At 42.9% G+C, this 20,086-nt stretch overlaps 1 protein-coding gene across 1 annotated transcript in view; it reads right to left on the bottom strand.

Annotated features, from left to right (window-relative positions):
* The window catches only part of DNAH7 (dynein axonemal heavy chain 7), a 260,963-nt gene that overhangs the window by 235,118 nt on the left and 5,759 nt on the right, over nt 1-20,086 (bottom strand). The window contains 1 exon segment of the mRNA XM_064372762.1: nt 9,206-9,268. Within this exon segment, the coding sequence (XP_064228832.1) occupies nt 9,206-9,268 (63 nt within the window).

Below are 20,086 nucleotides of genomic sequence, written 5' to 3'. Positions count from 1 at the left end.
TGGGCCAAGGGCTTCCTCCAGCCTCCAGGCCTCTGGTTCCTCCATTTCAGGGATGCCTGACTTGGCAGCTACCTCCTCTATTCTGGACAGGGCCCACAGGACAGGAGAGGCCTCTCCTGCCATGCTTGTCAGTCAGCAGTCTCTTCTTCCTCTACCTCCCTCCTCCATCTGCTGTGGGAGCCTTTAGTCTACCCCTTCCAAAACTAACCCCCTTGGGTGTCTCCTGTGTAATCTCAATACTCTCGGCCTCCAATCAGAAGTACATCCTAAGAGGCTTATCTTTTACTGTAATACTGCTTGGCTTCAATACGAATTAGACAATGGCTCCCAATGGCCCAAAAATGGCACTTTTGATTTCAATATACTTAGAGACTTAGACAACTTATGCCATCACAATGGGAAATGGTCTGAGATTCCTTATGATCAGGCTTCCTTCACCTTCTGTAGCCATCTTTCCCTCTGCCAGTCCTGTTCTACTTTCCAAATCCTCCTGGCTCGCTACAAACCTGACTCCTCCTGTCACTCTCCCTACAGCCCTGCCGAGCACTTATCTCTCCTACACTCCCCACAGCCCCAGCTGACGACTCCTCTTTCTTTGACCCTGCCAATTTTTTCCTCCTCCTCGACCACGTGAGGATCCCCCACCAGAGCATCAGGATCCCCCACCAGAGGATCAGGATCCCCTACCATATGCCCCACTCCAGCCCTACCCCTTCTCTCAACAACCATCCTGCTACTAACTCTGAGTCCTTCCTGTCTCCACCCCTTACCCATTCCCAAGTCCAACATGCCCAGCAATCAGCTCCCTTGCTTCCCCTCCTGGAGGTAGCAGGGGCTGAAGGAATTGTCCATGTCCACACCCCCTTCTCCCTCTCCAAGCTATCCTAGATTGAAAAATGTCTTGGGTCCTTCTCCTCTGATCCCAATATTTATATCAAAGAATTTAAATATCTCACCCAGTCTTAGGAACTCACTTGGCATGATCTCTATATTATCCTTTCTTCTACCCTCCTTCTGGAAGAGAAGGAAAGAGTGTGGCTCACAGCCCAGGCACATGCTGACGATCTTCATCAGCAAGATCCTACTAAGTCTGTGGAAGCCACTGCTATCCCCAGGAAGAGCCTTCCTGGGAACACCAACCCACAGACCCCAGCCGGGCATCCTGTAACCATATGATTACTTGCCTTATTGCAGGACTTAACAAAGCCACCCATAAGGCTGTGAATTTTGAAAAATTCCAAGAAATTTCCCAAAAAGCAGATGAAAATCCTGCCCAATTCCTTTCCCACCTTACAGAGGCTCTCCAAAAATATACTCACGTCGACCTTGGCTCCCGAGAAGGAACTATTGTTCGTAATACCCATTTTATCTCCCATTCTGCCCCTGACAACCAGCACAAACTTAAAAAGGCTGAAGATGGCCCTCAAACCCCACAACAAGAACTCCTTAACCTGGCTTTCAAAGCCTTCAATAACAGGGATGAGCAGAGTAAATTAGATAAAGCCCAGAGATGTGCTAAATACCAGCTTCTAGCTGTGGCTATCTATCAGCCTAGCCACAGTACCTACCCAAGGGCACAAAGACCTGATAGTAGTGGCCCTCCTGGGCCTTGTTTTAAGTGTGGCAAACAGGGCCACTGGACACAGGCATGTCCTAACCCATGAGTCATAAAGCCCTTGCCCAGTCTGCCAGCAGGCAGGCCACTGGAAGTCTGACTGTCCTCTCAACAGACAGAAAAGCCTGCACCTCAGAGCCACCATCCATTCCGCAAGACAAAGTGAAGAATCGTTTGCACTCCTGCAGCTCTTTGGCCTAGCCACTGAAGACTGATGAGGCCCAGGGCCCCCGGCCCCATCTGCCATCACTGTATTGGAGCCCAGGGTAAACTAGTAGCAGGTAAGCTAACCTCTTTTTTAATCAATACCACAGCTACCTACTCGGCTTTGCCTGAATTCTCAGGACACACTCATCCCTCTCAGGTCTCAGTTGTGGGGGCTGACGGATTCATCTCACTCCCACACACCACCAGACCTCTTACTTGTTTCCTATTTAATATTGTTTCTCACACTCTTTCCTTATGCCTCGTTGCCCTACCCCCATCCTAGGCAGAGACCTCCTCACCAAATTCACAGCTTCTATCACATCTTTCTGTTCCCCACAACCAGATTCTCTCCTACTCCTCTCTGCCACCATGCCAGCCCTTGACCCCTCTCCCCAAAATCCATTCCCTGCTTCTTTTGTTAATCCAATAGTGTAGGATACCACCACCCCATCTCTAGCAGGTCACCATGATTCCACCAAAATCCAGCTAAAAGACCCCCCAGATTTCCTCATGTCTCTTAGTGTCTCATTTCATTAACCTAAACGCTTACAATCCCATAATAAACAGACTCCTCTCACAAGGCTACCTTAGGCCGACTCATTCTCCATACCCCCTGTCACAGAGGCCAATGGTTCATATCGGCCAGTCCAAGATCTCCGGGCTATCAATCAGGTGGTCCCTCCCATCCCTCCAGATGCAACCCATTACACTGTAATAGAACTTCCCCTCATCCCTCCAGATGCAACCCATTACACTGTAATAGAATGTTCCCTTATCCCTCCAGATGCAACCCATTACACTGTAATAGAACTTGCCCTCATCCCTCCAGATGCAACCCATTACACTGTAATAGAACTTTCCCTCATCCTCCAGATACAACCCATTACACCGTAATAGACCTAAAAGATGCCTTTTTTTTTTTTAACCACTCCTCTTCATCCTGACTCCCAAAATCTCTTTGCTTTCACTTGGACTGACCCTGAAACCCTCCAGTCACAACAACTTACTTGGACAGTCCTCCCCCAATTTCTTTGGACAAGCTCTAACTCAAGACCTCACCTCCCTAAACATCTCCCATAGCCAGCTCCTCCGGTATGTGGACAACCTCCTCCTCTGTAGCCCTTCCCTAGAGGACATTCAGACTCACACTATTACCCTTCTGGACTTTCTTGCTAATAAAGGATACAGGCTTTCCCCCTCCAAAGCATGACTCTCCACTCCAATGTGACATACTTAGGAGTCCAGCTCTCCCCCAGGGCCCGAGCCATAACCCCAGCACGAGCAGCACTGATAGACAGCCTGCCCCCAGCCACCTCTAAAGATGAAATTCCTTCTTTCCTAGAACTAGCAAGCTTCTTCAGAATATGAATTGCCAATTTTGCCCTCCTAGCCCACACCCTCTATGAAGCAGCTAAAGGCCCTCTAAATAAGCCCCTAAATCCTTCACACAGCACAGTCCCTAGCTTCCACAAACTTAAAGCTGCTCTCGTAACCACTCCTGCTCTATCTTTGCCTGACACCTCTCAGCCCTTCATTCTCTACACAGCCCTTCATTCTCTATACAGCCGAAAACCAGGGAATAGCCCTTGGTGTCCTTGGCTAACAAAAGAGAAGTTCTCCTTCCTTCACTCCTAGAGCTTACCTATCTAAACAACTAGACAACACCACCTGAAGGTGGCCGACGTGCCTCAAAGTCCCAGCAGCAGCTGCCACCCTAGCCTTAGAAAGCAAGAAACTAACAGTCAAGACACCACAGTCCACAGCCCACATAATCTACAAGATTTCCTCTCCTCCAGAGCGCTAAGCACTTTCTCCTTCTCGTACCCAACTGCTCCAGGCCCTTTCTTGAAAACCTTGAGTTCTGCCTCTCCAAAAAAGCCCCTCAATCCTGCATCTCTACTTCCAGTATCTTCCTCCTCTCCCACCCACTACTGTACTGAAATCCTGGATCACCTACAGCCTCATTTCCCTAATATCTCCCCTAAACCTCTCCCCAATCCTGACAACCAGTTATTTATAGACAGCTCCTCTTCCAGTCAACTCCCATAATATCACTGGGTATGCAGTCATCTCCCTTAACTGAGTAATTAAAGCTCAACCCCTACCCCCTGGGACCTCCTCCCAAAAGGCAAAACTTATAGCTCTCACCAGGGCCCGAATCCTCTCCAAAGGCAAACCAGTCAACATTTTTACCAACTTCAAACACGCCTATCACATTCTCCATTCTCATGCCATCTGGCAAGAGAGAGGATTTCTTACTGCCAAAGGAACCCCCATCACTAATGGCCCCCTTATTTACCAACTCCTCTGAGCTGCACACCTCCCGGCTAAAGCAGGAATTATACACTGTCGAGGACACCAATAGTGTATAAATGAAATCTCAAGAGGGTCAAATGAAATCTCAAGAGGAAACAGAAAGGCCGACGAGGCAGCAAAAGAAGCTTCCCTTTCTTCTGCCCCTGCCCCTCTCCTCCTTATTACCCCCACAATCCAACCCTAATATTCCCCCACTGAAAAGGCTTCACTGCTACAAGAGGCCACCTCCACAAACAACCCCACTCAACTCCTTCCACAAATACAGACTCCAATTCTTCCTCAAGTTCCTAACTCTTTTAATGGTCAGCCCCATTGCCTCTGCTCCCTCCAAGTCCCTTCTCACTTCTACACGGCTCAAACAATCTCTCAATCTCACTCACTCTTCGTTACTATGCTCCAATTCTACACTTGCTTCCCATTGCTGGACCTGTTTTTCCCTTTCCTCTACTGCCTACTCAGCTAACCCAGTTTCTCAGCCCTGGGACCATATTCCCATTCGCTTTTCATACACCACCCAAAAAGGCTCTGCCTTTGTAGATAGAGCCCTCACCCTCACTGGGAACTACCCTACTGCCCTCGATAAAGGAGCTACCAAACCTCTCTACACATACACTGCCAATTACAACCTCACAAAACTCCCTCATCCTGCTATCCAAGGTCACATTCTTATGGGTCACCTCTTCCAACGGACACATACATGTAGGCACCATCCTTCCCTCTGCCTGTGGCTCACCTCAAACCAAACCATCTCTCATCCCTCTTCCCAGACCTCACTCCGAGATTATTCAGTTTCACCTGAAGCTAAGGGCCACTTTACCCATCCCCTCCTCATTACCTCCCTTCCTGACTCTCAAACATGGAAACCCCTTCCCCAAATGGGAGCTCTCAAAGGGCTCTCTCCCTCCTCCTCACTCTGGGTTACTGAAGTGAACCAAGTCATTCCAACATCTATTCTCAATCCACTTGCCTGTCTGCATTAACACTACAGGCATCTTCCTCTGCGGATCCACAACCTACTTCTGCCTCCCTACCAACTGGACAGGTACCTGCACCCTAGTCTACCTGACCTCCCACATTAACCTGTCTCTCCAAAGCAAGAACTCCCTGTCCCTGCTACATTACACGCTTGCTCAAAAACAGCAATACAGTTCATTCCCTTATTAGCCCTTGAAGTCACAACTAGTGTTGGGTTAAAAGCAGGAAGCCTAGGAACCTCATTATCATATTTCCAGTCATTCTCCCAAGACTTCCAGTCGTCACTAGGAAAAATAGCAGACTAATTGTTGCAGTAAAACTCCAGACAAAGAAGACAAAGAGACCAATGGAGACCAAAGAGAACTTTTTCAGGCGCCTGGGCCAGCAGCAGGCTCACGCCTTAAATGGCTGCCGACCCCTACAAAGAAGGCAGTTTTGCTTACATGCAGTTTGAGGCAGGAAAACAAGGCAGGATGCAGGTTTCAGACAAAGACAATGCATTATTTAACTCCTGACAATTCTGAGAGGACTTACAATTTAGTTATCTTGACCAGTCAACCTTGCTGCTAGACAGGAATTACAGAGGTATGCCAGGCTCTGGAGGCAGGTGATAAGCTTGGAAGGTTGAGATGAGGTCGCAGCTGCAACTTGTTAGCTATGCTGAGAGTAGCTGTTTAAATTCCTTAGCTTGTGTATAACTTCTAAATTACATTTACTTAAGGTTAACTATTATAAGGTTAACTAAATTACCTTTACTTAAGGTTAACTATGCTATGGTTATTATTTTCAACTTTATTATTACTTATTTGATCTTATTTTCTTTCCACACTATCACTCACCTCCAAAACCAACTAGACTCTTTAGCAGCAGTCACCCTACAAAACTGCAAAGGCCTAAATTTCCTCACTGCTGAACAAGGAGGTCTGTGCCTCTTTTTAAATGAACAATGCTGTTTCTACCTCAATGACTCTGGGTTAGTACAAAACGCTGTCAAGAAAAACTCAAAGACCAAGCACAAAACTTAGACAGTTTTCCTGGCCCCAGTAGTTCCGTAACTCCTGGACAACCTGGCTACTGCCCCTCCTAGGTCCTGCAATGACCCTTTCCCTCCTTCTAGCATTTGGCCCCTGCCTCTTAGACTCCTCTTCCAGTTTTTACAGGACCATATTAAAGCTTTCGCCCATGGAACAATACAAGATGTGATGCTGCTCCAAGAATACTGACAGCTCCAAGAATGACAATCCCTATGATCTAGAGCCCCGCAAACATCACCCCTATCCAGCAAGAAGCAGCCAGATGACAATGCTGCCCCTCTTCTATTACCTATTAAACAGCTAGAATGTTAGGGACAAGTTGCCTCAGAAAACCCCCTCTGCACAAGCTGACCACCCCGCCCCCGCCCCCGCCCCCGCCCCCGCCCCCGCCCCCCGCCCCCGCCCCGCCCCCGCCCCCGCCCCCCGCCCCCGCCCCCAACTCTGATTGCTCTGCAGCTGCATTCCTGAACGCCTATCTAGGTGCTACAATTAAGCAAAGTCTGATTACAGCCATCTGGGCAGCTCAGGGGACAGCAGGGAAAACAAATGTTTGTTATCCATACTTGTAAATTCCTGTTTTACACATACCTGTAAATTCCTGTTTTTTAAAACTGCCACCACAAAAGTCACAAGATAATGTACTATAAGTCTGTCACAAGTTAATAAACTATCTCTGTGCCTGTTACAAGCTGATAGATTATCTCAGTCCTGAAACTCCCTTATGCCCTTCTCACCCCATAGAAACCCCTCATTTTGTAAGCTCAGGGTTGCCTCCTCTGATTGTTATGGGGCAGCCCGGCAGGTTAATAAAGCTTGCTTGTCTGACTTTGGGTCTGTTCTCCTTTCTCTTGGCTAACCTTACACCTCTTGCACAGGAAAACAGGATAAGAAAACATGTAAGTCAGTGCTCTTCCATTTTTCCATCTGCTCTTCCCATTTCTCAACCCTCGTCTTGCTCCATAAAAGTTTTAAGACTCACAGAAGTGCAATGAGGAGCTGTACAGAAAGGGTGAGAATCAGGTCACCAGCTCAGAGAGGCTAGGAGCCACCAGTGCCAGGTTATCCTTGATTTCAACTACAGAGGTTACCTTGGGAAGCCTGAAGTCTGTAATGAAAATCACTTTAGGTCATAATTACTGCTGGAGAATTTCTATCCAAGTACAAACCTTAATGCTGTATTCAAATAAAAAGTTTTTTAAAAAATCAATAGCTTATTTTCTAAATATCTGTTGAAAATATAATTTCCCTTAAAACACATAAGACTCAAAGAATGCTGAAAAAAGATTGCAAGGCACAGCCAAATATGAATACAAAACCAGGTTTAAATCAGTCAATAAAAGCATTTTAGATGATTATATGCTTCACTGACAAGAAAGAATTATTATTCATCTGAGCCACAGATATTCAATAAGTAAATTTAAATTAAGTTTATATTTCTACATCTGTAAACTAACAATCCACAACAAACTAAAAAATGTCTATTACATTTCATTTTTTTATCTTTTACACTAGAAAATTTAAGAGGAATTTTGCAGAACTAGAGAAAACATGCTATGGCTCAATTCTGCAGACATTTTACAATAATTTGACATTATTAATAAAATTATATTTTCTATTAAAATGTGAACTTTTAAATGTTCAATATAATTAACATAACAATGTTAATTCATGCTTTCTGAGTGAAACTGTCCATTTCAAATTATGAATCTTCTCTGTATAAAGCAACACAAATTCAATTTTATAGTTTGTTCTCAGCTTTTAAAATATCTTTCAAAGCAAATAATGCTTTGGATGAACCTTGAAGACATTATGGTAAGTGAAATAAGCCAGACATAAATGGACACATATTGTATGATTCCCCTTATATGAAATACCTACAGTAGTCAAATACATAGAGACAAGAAGTATGATGGTGGTTTACCAGGGGCTGAGGGAGGGGAAGATGGGGAGTTATTGTTTAATGGACAGTGTTTCTGTTTAGTTAGATAAAAAGAGTTCTGGAGATGGGTAGTAGTAATGATTATACAACAGTGTGAATGTACTAAATGTCACTGAATACCTAAAAATGGTTAAAATAGTACCTTTTATGTTATGTATATTTTATCAATTGTTAAAAAATAATAGGTTGGGTGCGGTGGCTCATGTCTATAATCCCAGCACTTTGGGAGGCCGAGGCGGGCGAATCACTAGGTCAGGAGTTTGAGACCAGCCTGACCAACATGGTGAAACTCTGTCTCTACTAAAAATACAGAAGTTAGCCAGGCATGGTGGCTAGGGCCTATAATCCCAGCTACTCAGGAGTCTGAGGTAGGAGAATCGCTTGAACCTGAGAGGCAGAGGTTGCAGTAGGCCAAGATCATGCCACTGCACTCCAGCCTGGGCAACAAAGCAACACCTCTGTCTATAATAATAATATTTTGCATTGATCTTCCCCTTAAATTTAACTTTCAGGACTCACAAGAGTGTAACTTAGTGGCATTAAACTCCACATAATTACTAGATAATAAATTTTATTACATTAAAATCTAACTTGTACAGTACTTTGTCAACTGAAAATGTCAATTAACTGCCTCTTCCACAAGACAATGAAAATTTATAGTCAAAATAATGAAAAAAGACTCCAAGAGCTAAGAAATGTTTTGTAGCACAGTATTATTGTGCTGGAAGAGCCATCTCCCTGAAGATCATCAACTCAGTTCATTTTCACACTTAGAAACTGAGGCTAAGGAGGTAAGTGACTCCCCAAAGGGCACAGAGCCATTAGCAGCAAACCTTGACTCCAAGCCCTTGTTTCTTCACTCCAACACTGACGTTCCTTCTGCTAATCCATCTTCGTAAGTTGTTCTTTCAGAATACTGAAATATTCTAATATAGAGGTAATTATAGCTTATGGTTACTTTACTAAGATAGTTACTTGTCCTAATATGTGCACCTCATAGAATTCTTCCATCAGAAGAAAATCAAATAGAGCAGAAATTTGCTTACTTATTTTCAAGCTAGAAAATAAATATTTTTAACAGGCACAAAAATTCAGTGAGAATATATTTGGTTAAGTTACCATAGACAGCTGTGGTAAAGCTCTTGCTGGTGCCTTGAACTTTTCTTTGCTAGCTGATTTCTCCTGTGTGAAAAATATGAGGAAAAAAAAAACTTTTGTTAGTGCTAAAATTGATTCACTGAACCAAATTTTACAGAAAGACTTTAAAAAGTTTGTATTATCCAACATATTCAACAATATGCTTTACTGCTTTTAAAATTCTAAGGTTTGTCTCAGAATTACTTTCTTTAGAACAAGAAAATACAGGAAAATGATATCCAGCAATACTATTCAGAAAGCTTTAAAAAGTATGCAAAACATTTTATCAATCATGTCTTCTGAGAAGTTATCTGAACCTGCTTAATGTCTAGGGCTTATACAACTTTACCTCTCCTCTCTATCACTAATACATTTCTGTCCTTAGTGACAGAACAAAATGGTCCACTTCCTAAGGTGAGTATGTCTTCAGGTTAATGCACCCTCCAATTGCCATAAATAACATTTGTGTTTTTTAGCATTAACTTTCAGAGAAAAATGTTGCTATCTCCTTTGCAGTAGAGAATAATCCCATAGTAGGAGTTTCATCTAGGTGACAGGAAACATTTGTTGAAAATGATGATTTTCAACAAGGTGTGGTGACTCACGCCTGTAATTCGAGCACTTGAGGTCAGGAATTCGAGACCAGTCTGCCCAATATGGCGAAAGCCCATCTCTACTAAAAATGCAAAAATGAGCCAGGCATGGTGGCACACACTGTAGTCCCAGGTTCTCAGGAGGCTGAGGCAGGAGAATCACTTGAGCCTGGGAGGTAGAGGTGGCAGTGAGCCAAGATCACACTACCACACTCTAGCCTGGGCAATAGAGTGAGACCCTATCTCAAAAAAGAAGAAAGAAAGAAAGAGAGAAAGAAAGAAAGAAAGAGAGAAAGAAAGAAAGAAAGAAAGAAAGAAAGAAAGAAAGAAAGAAAGAAAAAGAAAGAAAGAAAGAAAGAAAGAAAATGATGATTTTGATCTATAAGCAGATAATATAAATTGTGCTTTTAATTAGTTGTCAATTTATTGCCTCTCAAGCTCCAAATCTGCCCTTTTCACCTGCCTTTGGGAAATCTGGCAAAACCCTAAAACGTTTCTCCTTTGATAACCAGCATAATATCATGAAGGGTGCTAAAGGGTTACAGTAAGAGGAAGAAGCTTTCTTCCTGGTTCCAGTGCTTTTTCTCATGGCTCCCATGGTGTGACTGCCAGCAGTCAGCATCCTCCTCCATGGGCGCCTTCCCTGCCTATGGTACGAGGCTGACCCAGAGGCAGACACCCTCCCGCAAGTTTTACTGGCAACCTGGTGGGTGATGTGAAAGTTCTCCATGTTCAAAATGGAGTTACTTGTGTCAAACCTAACAAAATGGAGCCAAAAAGGTCACAAAGAGAGGGTTCTCATGCACAATTTGCCTGAATAGATGCTATCACAAGGACAGCTAGCAGAGGAAGGACAGCTAGCTGCATATACAAAAACAACTGCCAGACACAGTCTCACAAGCCCAATCCAAAACTGCAATGGCCTAACTATCACTCCAAGATCACAAGTTCTACCTAGCAGCTACTGACACTCACCAATCAAAACTCGCCAGCTCTTCTAAGACACTGCCAGTGCTTGTAAACTTGCTTTCAAAACAACTTGCATAACCTCCTCTTTCCCCAGTTAAACCCTAATCATTTAATTTATTCTCCAGACACACCAGAGACAACCCTAGTCTGTATGTAAGTCTTGGATTGCAATCTTATTTCTTGTATATTACTCTCAAACAAAACCTTTTTACGTGAAGAGCTGTCTCTATATATTTATATTGCAAGTTGACAGGAGCTTTCCACAAGTCTCACTTATACCACAGACAGAGACCTTCTTTCAAACTTTCAGATCCCAGTATGTGGTTTTCACCTCCCAGCCCAGGCCTGCAGCTCCTCAGCAAATATCTTTGTCATCCAGTGGGCCACAGCTACACCTGCCATGAGGTCTGAATCTAAGGCTTTGGGGAAGGGATGGCCCTTCCAAGTTTGTTCCTTAAGCACTCTCTCTCAGGCCTACAGGGAGCGGCTGCTCCTCACATCTGCGGTTCCTCTATTTTTCAGGGCTGTGCTGTCCAAAACAGTATGCATTAGCTCCTGTAGCTACCAAACACTTGAAATGCGGCTCCTCTGAAGTGAGATGTGTTTAAGTGTAAAATATGTACTAGATTTAGTACAAAACACAAAGACCGTAAATTATCAATAATTATATATTGACTAGAGCATATTTTATGTTGATTGCCATATGTGTTCCACATTGTTCTAAGAAGCTTACATGAATTAACTCCTTTAATATTCTATACACTGTGGGGTAAATACTGTTGTACCACTTTTGTGCCTATTACACATATAAGAAATCATGTAGTATCTGGCTCCACAAAGCAACAGTCTAGTTAATATTAAACACTGTGTGCTTCCACCTAGGACTGGATGTGGAGCAGAGTATTCTAAGAATGTGTCAAAAAGTAAAAGGGCGGAAGCTAAGCCTTGAAGCATAGCCGGATCTCCACAGAGAAGGACAGCAAAGAGCTTACTGAAGACAGAGGGCTCATCAAGAATTGGAGTCTAAATGTCAATGGCAGGCTTGGAGGCTATGTTGGAGTGGATGGGGATCTGGCCCAACTGAAGATGAAGGTAATCCATTCCCTAATTCAATGATGGTTTACCAGCTCCTACCATGTGCTGGGCTCTACTTAAGACACCAAGTCTATAGTCGTGGAAAGGACTAAGTCCCTCTGCTTATAGAGTACACATCTAGAGGAGGTACAGACCATTATTTCAGAATAGCTCTATCACATAATGTCAGAAAGTAGTATGTACAATGAAGAGTAATTAAACAGTGTGAAGGGATAGAGAGGGAGGAGTGGAAAAGTGCTAGATCAGATGGGGTAGTGAGAGTCTCTCTGCAGAGTTTATGTTTGAGTAGGAACCTGAATTAAAGGTAAGGGAAGATCTAGAGTTAGACAAGCAGGTGCTGTTGTATTACGGAGGACATGGGTTTTGGGGCTTGATTGGCCAGGCTGTCAATGGAGAGCCAATGTAGTCTCCTTTTAGGGTGACCTTTAGTCTGTTTGCTAAAGACAGTCCCAGGTTACACCTTTAGTGTCAGTTTGCCCAAGCATAGCTAGTAGCACTTCCACCCACAATGGCATCTTAGTTTGGTGAGATTTCCAGTTCTGTTTGTCAGCTACTATTAATTACCCTATCAGAACCACCAATAGGTCCCTCAATATCTCCCTGTTAAAATCCAGCCCTTTCTTTAAGGCCAAGATCAAAAAAGTTTACATTTCATTTCTTAACTCCAAATGTAAGTAATCTCCTTTAAAGATACATAGCATTCTTTATTGTTTAAAGTATTTCTGGCTGGGCATGGTGGCTCATGCCTGTAATCCCAGCACTTTGGGAAGCAGAGGGGAGCAGATTGCTTGAGCTCAGGGGTTCAAGACTAGCCTGGGCAATATGGTGAAACTGCATCTCTACCAAAAAAAGATACAAAAATAAGCTGAGTGTGGTGGCACATGACTGTGGTCACAGTTACTCAGGAGGCTGAGGAGAGAAGCTCACATGAGCTCAGGAGGCTGAGGTTGCAGTGAGCTGAGACTGCACTACTGCATGCCAGCCTGGGCAACAGAGAGAGACCCTGTCTTCAAATAAATAAAATAATTTCTGATATATGAATTAGGTGTATACCTACCTATCCTGTTCTCCTAACCCTTCACCCTACCCCACCTCCACCTACTAAATCAGTCTCACAGAGATGAGTGACATGGTTTGGATGTGTCCCAACTCAAATCTCATCTTGAATTATAGTTCCCATAATCCCTGTGTGTCATGGGAGGGAACCTGGTGAGAGGTAATTGAATCATGGAGCAGTTTCCCCCATGCTAGTCTTGTGATAGTAAGTTCTCGCAGGATCTTATGGTTTTATAGGGGGCTTCCCCTTCACTTGGCTCTCATTCTTCTCTCTCCTGTCTCCTGCCACCACATGAAGAAGAATGTTGCTTCCCCTTCCACCATGTCTGTAAGTTTTCTGAGGCCTCCTCAACCATGCAGAACTATGAGTCAACTAAAGCTCTTTTCTTTATAAATTACCCAGTCTTGGGCATTTCTTCATAGCAGCCTGAGAAGGAACTAATACAATGGGAAAACTGACTTTAAAGTCATTTTAGCTTTATCTTAGAAAATTACAAAATGGTGAGGCTGGGCACAATGGATCACAGTTGTAATCCCAGCACTTTTGAAAAGCCAAGTCTTGAGGCTAGGAATTCAAGTCCAGCCTGGCAACATGGTGAAACCCTGTCTCTACCAAAAATACAAAAGTTAGCTGGGCATGGTCCCAGCTACTGGTGAGGCTCACCTAAGCCCAGAAGGTGGAGGCTATAGTGGGCCATGATCACTCCAGCCTGGACAACACAGCAAGTCCCTGTCTAGAAAAAAAACTACAAAATGGTTAACGATGCCCTAAAAAAATGATAACTAAAGAAAAGAAAGGAAAGAGTGCAAAGGGCTTCAGACAGTACTTTCTGAAATACAAGCACCAGATTAGGGGCATGTTTCATACGTATACAATGCTGTAACCCAAATGATTCTGGTTTCTACAATTCCCATTGGGCTACACAATGGGAAGGGAAATATGAGCACAACATTTTCAAGCTAACAGGTCCAATAGGTGTTCTCAGAGTTGAAGCCTTTCCTTTGGGGAGAATGAGAGCCTGGCAAAGGCCTGAGACAAGTGCAGTTATAGACGACAGAGAGGAATAGCTCTGGGATGTCTAGTCCAAGTGCCCTGGAATTTTTACACCAGGGACAGAGGTAGTTCAACTGACATCTATTGTATTGGAGTCACTACAAATATCCAAAACACCCTATGCAACCCAAGCCTCCTATACAACTACTCCATCACTGCCACCACCCTGACTTTTTAAAATCTCTGCATTGTCCATCCTGCTTGCTGAGCTATTTCTCCTAGTCTCATCACCACTCTAGGTGAGGAAGGGTGGTGAAGACCTTAATGTTTCCTTCTTACATTGCAGTGCAGAATATGTATCTCATAGAATATTTTACAAATAGTGATTCTCTGGTTAACCAAGACAAGTAGCCATACATATGTCAGAAAATCAGCTGGCAAATGACGTGCCTGACATCCTGCTGGCTTCACCTTGGATTCCAGACATGGCTGCAGTAAACAGTTCTGTGCTAACTTCTCACATCAAGAAAATGTCCTTTGCTTTCTGTAGTGGGATCCTCTAATGCTGTAGCATGGGACTCTGGGAAAAGCCCACTGCCCCCACACACATGAGCAGCTAGAAGAGGATGGAAGTGAACATCCCAAAAATATTTTTTCACCAATGCAGGATGAAAGATGACAAATAAATGTTATTCCTTGACCCTTTTCAGGTGGTCAATTCCAGGAAGCATTCTATAAGCTCAAAGGTCATGGCAGGACACACCAGTTACCTACTATGCTAATCAACTTGATCACCTATGGTTGCATGTCTTTTCTTCTTCCTAAGAAGTTTTACTCTCCTCAATCTCTTCCTAGTTTTACTCTTCTCAAATACACTACCTGCATGCAAGTCCTTGTTTCAGATACCTCGTGCATAGGAAAATAGGCTAGGAAAACATGTAAGTCAGTGCTCTTCCATCTTTCCATCTGCTGTTTCATTGTTCAACTCTAAACTTGTTCCATAAAAGATTTAAAAGGAGGGAGGACCCAAGATGGCCAAATAGGAACAGCTCCGGAGTGCAGTTCCCAGCAAGAACAATGCAGAGTGAGTGCCCACTGCATTTCCAAACAAATTTTCACTGCCCACAGACAAGGGGATTCCTGGGCTGAAAAACGCCATTAGTTTTCAGCACGGTGGTTTCAGCCGGTGCCGTCTTGGCACACAGAACCTCACACAACTAGGAGGGTGTTTCAACTGGTGCCTGGAACACCTGGCAGACAGAGCCACCCATTCAATTGAAAGGGAGGGGGTAGAGACAGGGAGCCAGGCGATCTGGCTTGGTGGGTACCACCTCCACAAAACAAACAATCTGAAACGCTCTGGATTGAGAGTTTCACAGCAAGTTCAACTGGACCAGAATGGTCCAGCTCAGTGAGGGGAAAGGTAACAACCACTACCAAGGCAGTCCGCCACTACTGAGGCAATTCACACAGCAGCTGGGCAGAGCCTGCGGCAGCTCAGCAATGCCTCTGCTGACAGACTGTGACTAGACTACTCCATGTGGGGCAGGGCATCTGTGAAAGAAGGCAGCAGCATGACAGGAACTTATAAATAAAACCGACCTTCCTAGAACAGAGCACCTGGGAAAATAGGCGGTTATGACTTCTGCTGCAGCAGACTTAAAAGTACCTGCCCAGCAGCTCTGCATGGAACAACGGAGCTCCTAGCACAGCACTTGAGCTCCTATAAGCGACAGACTGCCTCCTCAAGCAGCTCCCCAACCCCCGTATACCCAAAGAGACACCTCATAAAGGAGAGCTCAGGCTGACATCTGGCAGGTACCCTTATGAGATGAAGATAACAGAAGAAGAAACTGGCAGCAACCCTTACTGTTCTGCAGCCCCTGCAGATGATCCCCAGGCAAGCAGGGTCTAGAGTGGACCTCCAACAGTCCTGCAGCAGAGGGGCCTGACTGTTAGAAGGAAAACTAAGAAACAGAAAGAAATAACTTCATCATCAACAAAAAGGATGTCCACTCAGAGACCTCATCTGAAAGTCACCAACTACAAAGATGACAGGTAGATAAAGCCACTAAGATGGGAAGAAGCCAGCACAAAAAGGATGAAACACCAAAAATCAGAACGCCTCTCTTTCTATAAAGGAACACAACTCCTCACCAGTTAGGGATCAAAGATGGATGGAGAATGAATCTGATGAATTGACAGAAACAGGCTTCAGAAGGTGAGTAATAACAAACTTCTCAGAGCTAAAAGAACATGTGCTCACCCAATGTAAAGAAACTAAGAACCTAGAAAAAAGGTTAGATGAGATGGTAACTAGAATAGACAGCTTAGAGAAGAATGTAAACGACTTGATGGAGCTGAAAAGCACAACATGATAACTTTACGCAGTATACACAAGTTTCTATAGCCAAATCAACCAAGCAGAAGAAAGGATATCAGATTGAAGATCAACTCAATGAAATAAAATGAGAAGGCAAGAATAGAGGAAAAAAAGTGAAAAGAAATGAACAAAGCCTCCAAGAAATATGGGATTATGTGAAAAGACCTAATCTAGGTATGATAGGTGTACCTGAATGTGACGGAGAAAATGAATCCAAGCTGTAAAACACTCCAGGATATTATACAGGAGAACTTCCCCAACTTAGCAATGCAGGCCAATATTCAAGCCCAGGAAATACAGAGAACACCACAAAGATATTCCTCAAGAAGAGCAACCCCAAGGCACACAATCGTCAGATTCACCAGGGTTGAAATGAAGGAGAAAATGCTAAGGGCAGCCAGAGAGAAAGGTAGGGTTACCCACAAAGGGAAGTCCATCAGACTCACAGCAGATCTCTCAGCAGAAACCCTACAAGCCAGAAGAGAGTGCAGGCCAATATTCAACATCCTTAAAGAAAAGAACTTTCAACCTACAAGTTCATATCCAGCCAAACTAAGTTTCAAAAGCGAAGGTAGAAAGAAAATTCTTTATGGACAAGCAATTGCTCAGAGATTTTGTCACCACCAGGCCTGCCTTACAAGAGCTCCTGAAAGAAGCACTAAACAAAGAAAGGAACAACCAGTACCAGCCACTCCAAAAAATGTACCAAATGGTAAAGACCATCGACACAATGAAAAAATGCATCAACTAACAGGCAAAATATCCAGTTAGCATCAAAATGACACAATCAAATTCACACATAACAGTAGTAACCTTAAATGTAAATGGGATAAATGCCCCAATCAAAAGACACAGACTGGCAAATTGGATAAAATCTCAAGACCCATCAGTGTGCTGTATTCAGGAAACCCATTCTCAAGTGCAAGGACACACATAGCCTCAAAATAAAGGGATGGAGGAAGATTTACCAAGCAAATGGAGAGCAAAAAAAAGCAGGAGTTGCAATCCTAGTCTCTAATAAAATAGACTTTAAACCAACAAAGATCAAAAGAGACAAAAAAGGGCATTACATAATGGTAAAAGAATTGATGCATGAAGAAGAGCTAATGATCCTAAATATATATGCACCCAATATAGGAGCACCCAGGTACATAAAGCAAGTTCTTAAGGACCTACAAAGAGACTTAGACTCCCAAACAATAACAGTGGGAGACTTTAACACCCCATTGTCAATATTAGACAGATCAACCAGACAGAAAATTAACAAGGATATCCAGGACTTGAACTCAGATCTGGACCAAGCAAACCTAATAGACATCTACAGAAATCTCCACCCCAAATCCACAGAATATACATTCTTCTCAGCACCACATCACACCTACTCTAAAACTGACCACATAATTGGAAGTAAATCACTCCACAGCAAATGCAAAAGAATGGAAATCATAACAAACAGTTTCTCAGACCCCAGGGCAATCAAATTAGAACTCAGAATTCAGAAACTAACTCAGAATCACACAGCTTCATGGAAACTGAACAACTGGCTCTTGAATGTTGACTGGATAAACAATGAAATGAAGGCAGAAATAAAGATGTTCTTCGAAACCAACGAGAATGAAGACACAATGTACCAGAATCTTTGAGACACATTTAAAGCAGTGTCTAGAGGGAAATTTATAGCAATAAATGCCCACATGAGAAATGAGGAAAGAACTAAAATTGACACCTTATCATCAAAATTGAAAGAGCTAGAGAAGCAAGATCAAAAAAACTCAAAACCTAGCAGAAGACAAGAAATAAGTAAGATCAGAGCACAACTGAAGGAGATAGAGACACAAAAAACCCTTCAAAAAATCAATAAATCCAGGAGCTAGTTTTTTGAGAAGATCAACAAAATAGACCACTAGCCAGATTAATAAAAAAGAAAAGGGAGAAGAATCAAATAGATGCAATAAAAAACAATAAAGGGGATATCACCCCTGATACCACAGAAATACAAACTACAATAAGAGATTACTACAAACAACTTTATACACATAAATCATTAAACCTGGAAGAAATGTATAAATTCCTGGACACTTGCACCCTCCCAAGCCTAAACCAGAAACCTTGAATACACCAATAACAAGGGCTGAAGTTGAGGCAGCAATTAATAGCCTACCAACCAAAAACAGTCCAGGTCCAGATGGGTTCACAGCTGAATTCTACCAGATGTACCAAGAGGAGATAGTACCATTCCTTCTGAAACTATTCCAAACAATCCAAAAAGGGGGAATCCTTCCCAAATCATTTTATGAGACCAATATCATCCTGATACCAAAACCTGGCAGAGACTCAACAAGAAAAGAAAACTTCAGGCCAATATCCATGATGAACATAGATGCAAAAATCTTCAATAAAATACTGGCAAACTGATTGCAACAGCACATCAAAAAGCTTATCCATCATGATCAAGCAGGCTTCATTCCAGGGATGCAAGGCTGGTTCAACATACACAAGTCTATAAACATAATCCACCACATAAACAGAACCAAAGAAAAAACCACAATTATCTCAATAGGTGCAGAGAAGGCCTTCGACAAAATTCAACAGCCCTTTGTGCTAAAAACTCTCAATAAACTAGGCATCAAAGGAACATATCTCAAAACAATAAAAGCTATTTACAACAAACCTGCAGCCAATATCATACTGAATGGGCAAAAATTGGAAGCATTCCCTTTGAAATCTGGCACTAGACAAGGATGCCCTCTCTCACTACTCCTGTTCAATATAGTAATGGAAGTTCTAGCCAAAGCAATTAGGCAAGAAAAAAATAATAAAGGGTATTCAATTAGGAAAAGAGGAAGTCAAATTGTCTCTATTTGCAGATGACATGATTGTATATCTAGAAGATCCTATCATCTCAGCCCAAAATCTCCTGAAACTGATAAGCAACTTCAGCAAAGTCTCAGGATACAAAATCAATGTGCAGAAATCAGAAGCATTTCTATACACCAATAACAGATTAACAGAGAGCCAAATCATGAGCAAACTCCCATTCACAATTGCTACAAAGAGAACAAAATACCTAGGAATACAAGTAACAGAGGATGTAAAGGACTTCTTCAAGGAAACTGTAAACCACTGCTCAATGAAATAAGAGAGGACACAAACAGATAGAGAAACATTCCATGCTCATAGTTAGGAAGAATCAATATTGTGAAAATGGCTATACTGCCCAAAGTAATTTACAGATTCAACGTTATCCCCATCAAACTACCAATGACCTTCTTCACAGAACTGGAAAAAAACACCTGAAACTTCATATGGAACCAAAAGAGAGCCCACATAGACAATACAATCCTAAGCAAAAAGAACAAAGCCAGAGGCTCACGCTATCTGATTTCAAACTATACTACAAGCCTACAGTAATCAAAACATCATGGTACTGGTACCAAAACAGAGATATAGACCAATGGAACAGAACAGAGGCCCTGGAGGTAACACATATCTACAATCATTGGATCTTTGACAAACCTGACAAAAACAAGCAATGAGGAAAAGATTCCCTGTTTAATAAATGGTGTTGGCAAAACTGGCTAGCCATGTGCAGAAAGCAGAAACTGTACCCTTTCCTGACACCTTACACTATAATTAACTCCATATGGATTAAAGACTTAAACATAAGACCTAACACCATAAAAACCCTAGAAGAAAACCTAGGCAAAACCATCAGGACATAGGTATAGGCAAGGACTTCCTGACTAAAACACCAAAAGCAATTGCAACAGAAG

This window comes from Aotus nancymaae, unplaced genomic scaffold (assembly GCF_030222135.1).
Source record: "Aotus nancymaae isolate 86718 unplaced genomic scaffold, 86718_ANA_hifiasm-v0.15.2.pri h1tg000008l, whole genome shotgun sequence".
NCBI lineage: Eukaryota > Metazoa > Chordata > Mammalia > Primates > Aotidae > Aotus > Aotus nancymaae.
The sequence above is the reverse complement of the archived record's forward strand: the minus strand, read 5'-3'. Positions and strand labels throughout refer to the sequence as shown.